General features: G+C 30.1%; 1 protein-coding gene across 1 annotated transcript; it reads left to right on the top strand.

Moving 5' to 3' along the window:
- Window positions 1-916: 916 nt before the first annotated feature.
- On the top strand, window positions 917-2,493 carry LOC112758854 (photosystem I reaction center subunit IV, chloroplastic). The gene is made up of 3 exons (XM_025807632.2): window positions 917-1,708; window positions 2,077-2,142; window positions 2,217-2,493. The coding sequence occupies exons 1-3, from the start codon at window positions 1,457-1,459 to the stop codon at window positions 2,319-2,321; spliced, it is 423 nt and encodes a 140-aa protein (XP_025663417.1). The 5' UTR covers window positions 917-1,456; the 3' UTR covers window positions 2,322-2,493.
- The last annotated feature ends 289 nt before the right edge of the window (window positions 2,494-2,782 follow it).

The following is a 2,782-nucleotide window of genomic DNA, read 5'->3' as shown; positions in this document are numbered from 1 at the left end:
ACACCTACTTTTCGTTAATTAATATTGGTTATTTTTTTTAATTATAAAAGTTTTATTTTTTAAAAATTAAGATTTGAACTTTAGAATTTATAATTTTATAGTTTAAAATTGAGAATTTATAATTTAGAATCTAAAATTTAAGAAAAATAAAATAATTTCAAAAAATAGACTAATCTAAAAAATTGCCCCCTAACGTTACTCTTTCCAATAACAATCACTCTTATTTTTCATTTTTAGAAATATTCGAAAAGTAATAATGGAATAATTGAAATAAGTGAAGAGTAATTTATTTTAAAAAGCATATGATGTGTGTTAGATTAATGGCTTTGAAATAGTGATTTACTGCATTCAAAAAAGAAAAACAACGGTGGCTACTGTGTTTGTCTTCCAATAAGAAAGTTGAAATAACGACAAGTTAATTATGATAGATAAACGGAAAAAATCATTGATTTTGTTTTCCAAAAAAAAAAAAAAAGTAAGAAGAAGAAAAGAAAAGAAGTTTTTCTTTCTACACTTTGGTTTAAACTAAATTTTGATGATGTGATGACTGATGAGGACTAACCCTATTCCATGTCCTATAAAGATAAGGATCTATTTTAATCAAATCAAAAGGAAAACATAAATAAAAAGATCAACCCATTTTGGGTACACAAAAAAAGAACAACTTTAATTTATATTCACCATCATTGTCGTTTAAATAACTAATCATTGTTTTATATGAAATTTGGGGGGAATGGTTATCGTTTAGTTAAATTATGAAGTTTAAGATTTATTGAATTTTCTTGACAAAAATACTCAGGAAAAAATACCAACTTAGTAAAATCAATCGGTAAATCTCAATACATAAAATTTTAATATTCTTTTTTGGAACACTAGACCTAAATTTTTAAGTATCCGTCTCCACTCTCCATAATCCATAGATAGAGTGCTAACCATGAAACCTGCAAACTCAACATATAACACAAACAATCTAACAACAACCATTTGTATTAAATTCAACCATAATACAATTCCAAGAACTTGACATACTACGAAACTAATCCATTAAAAATTTGAATTTCATTTAAATCTATGTTGAGCCCTTGGGCCTTTAAATGTGAACATTTCCACAAAAACTGATTCTTCAAAACAAATAGGATAAATTAAATGGGCCATATAATGTTTTGGGTTGGGCAAATTTTCAAAATTAACCTATTTAATTTCCTGTCCAAAAACAACGTTATCCAAAGGAATATGATTTGGTTACACAGGTGGCATCACTGTAATGGAGGAAACGATTCATGGTTCGGGAGATTAGATAATTCTCATGAAATTTTAGTTTCATTGAAAGCCTCTCAATCTTTGTTCGTTCTTGTCTCTATCTTAGATATTTAATACTTACTTTGTTGCCACATTATTAGTATTAGTACCTAAGAGAGAGAGAGAGAGAGAGGAACTGAATTGTAGCAATTATATTATGGGTAGTTGTAACATGGCTTCAGCTGCATCTAGATTCATGCTGTCACCTAATAAAGTTCCTTGCAAAACAAATCCGCCATCATCAAACATAAACACGGTTATGTGGTTCCCTTCAAAAAAGAACATTATTAATACTTCTAGGCTTATTGTGAGGGCGGAAGAAGAGGCTGCCGCCGAACCCCCTCCACTGGAAGTTGAAGCAGCTCCAAAACCCAAGCCACCACCAATTGGTCCCAAGAGAGGTGCTAAGGTAATAACTAATAAATCACCAAATACTTGGTTGATTTTTTCATCATGCGTTTCAGAGAGTGTACCATATTATATATGACATATTATTTGTGTATAAATTAATTTTAATATATATTTTACACAAATGAATTATTTGATAACTGAGTTTTTGTATATGCTATTATGGCCACCAAGATGACCGGATTGAAAAAAGATTTGGAGTAACACTTATCGTCTTAGTTAATCTCATATTTATTATTTGTATACACGCCAGTGTATGGTATATAACTATATATAATCTCTTGAATTCGGAAACTTGAAAATTGAAAATTGCATTGTAATTTGATATTTGTGATTCTGATTAATTATATTGGATTGGACATATGGCAGGTTAAGATTGTTAGGAAGGAATCATACTGGTACAACGGCATTGGTTCAGTTGTCGCCGTGGATCAGGTTAGTGCTTTACTTTATTAAATAAGGACCTAGCAATGCCCTCAATTTAATAATAATTGGTAAAATATATATAGGACCCGAAGACAAGGTACCCAGTGGTGGTTCGATTCAACAAAGTTAACTATGCCAATGTATCAACCAACAACTATGCTTTGGATGAGATTCAGGAAGTCAATTGATGAATTCATCCATGCAACTTATTATATATCTTCCATAACTAGCTACTCTTAGAATGAATGTGTATAATATAATGGTTTATTTTTCTATTCATGTAAATGTATATATATGTGCGTGGAAGCAGTTAGTTTTGTGAGTAATAAATTGAAGGGTTAAGTACTTTTTCATCGGTAAGGTCCTGGATGAAAATCAAATTTGTTTTTGACTTTTTTTTGTTATTAAAATCATCCTTAACATTACAAAATGTTATAAAATCATACCGCAACGACAGTAGCCGGATATATTGTTATTGTTGATTCTGTGTTGACTTTATTTGATTTTTGTGAAATTAAAAAAAATAGTCGGTATTGTTGTTGTTGAAGATTTGGGTGGAGAGAGTGGAGTGGGGAGGATGTTGAGATAAACAATGGAGTGGGGAGGATAAAGAAAAAAAGATGATGATGATGAAGGATATTTTAGTCTA

The sequence above is a fragment of the Arachis hypogaea genome, chromosome 16 (genome assembly GCF_003086295.3).
Source record: "Arachis hypogaea cultivar Tifrunner chromosome 16, arahy.Tifrunner.gnm2.J5K5, whole genome shotgun sequence".
NCBI classification, from domain to species: domain Eukaryota; kingdom Viridiplantae; phylum Streptophyta; class Magnoliopsida; order Fabales; family Fabaceae; genus Arachis; species Arachis hypogaea.
This window is presented reverse-complemented; position numbering and strand designations above follow the sequence as displayed.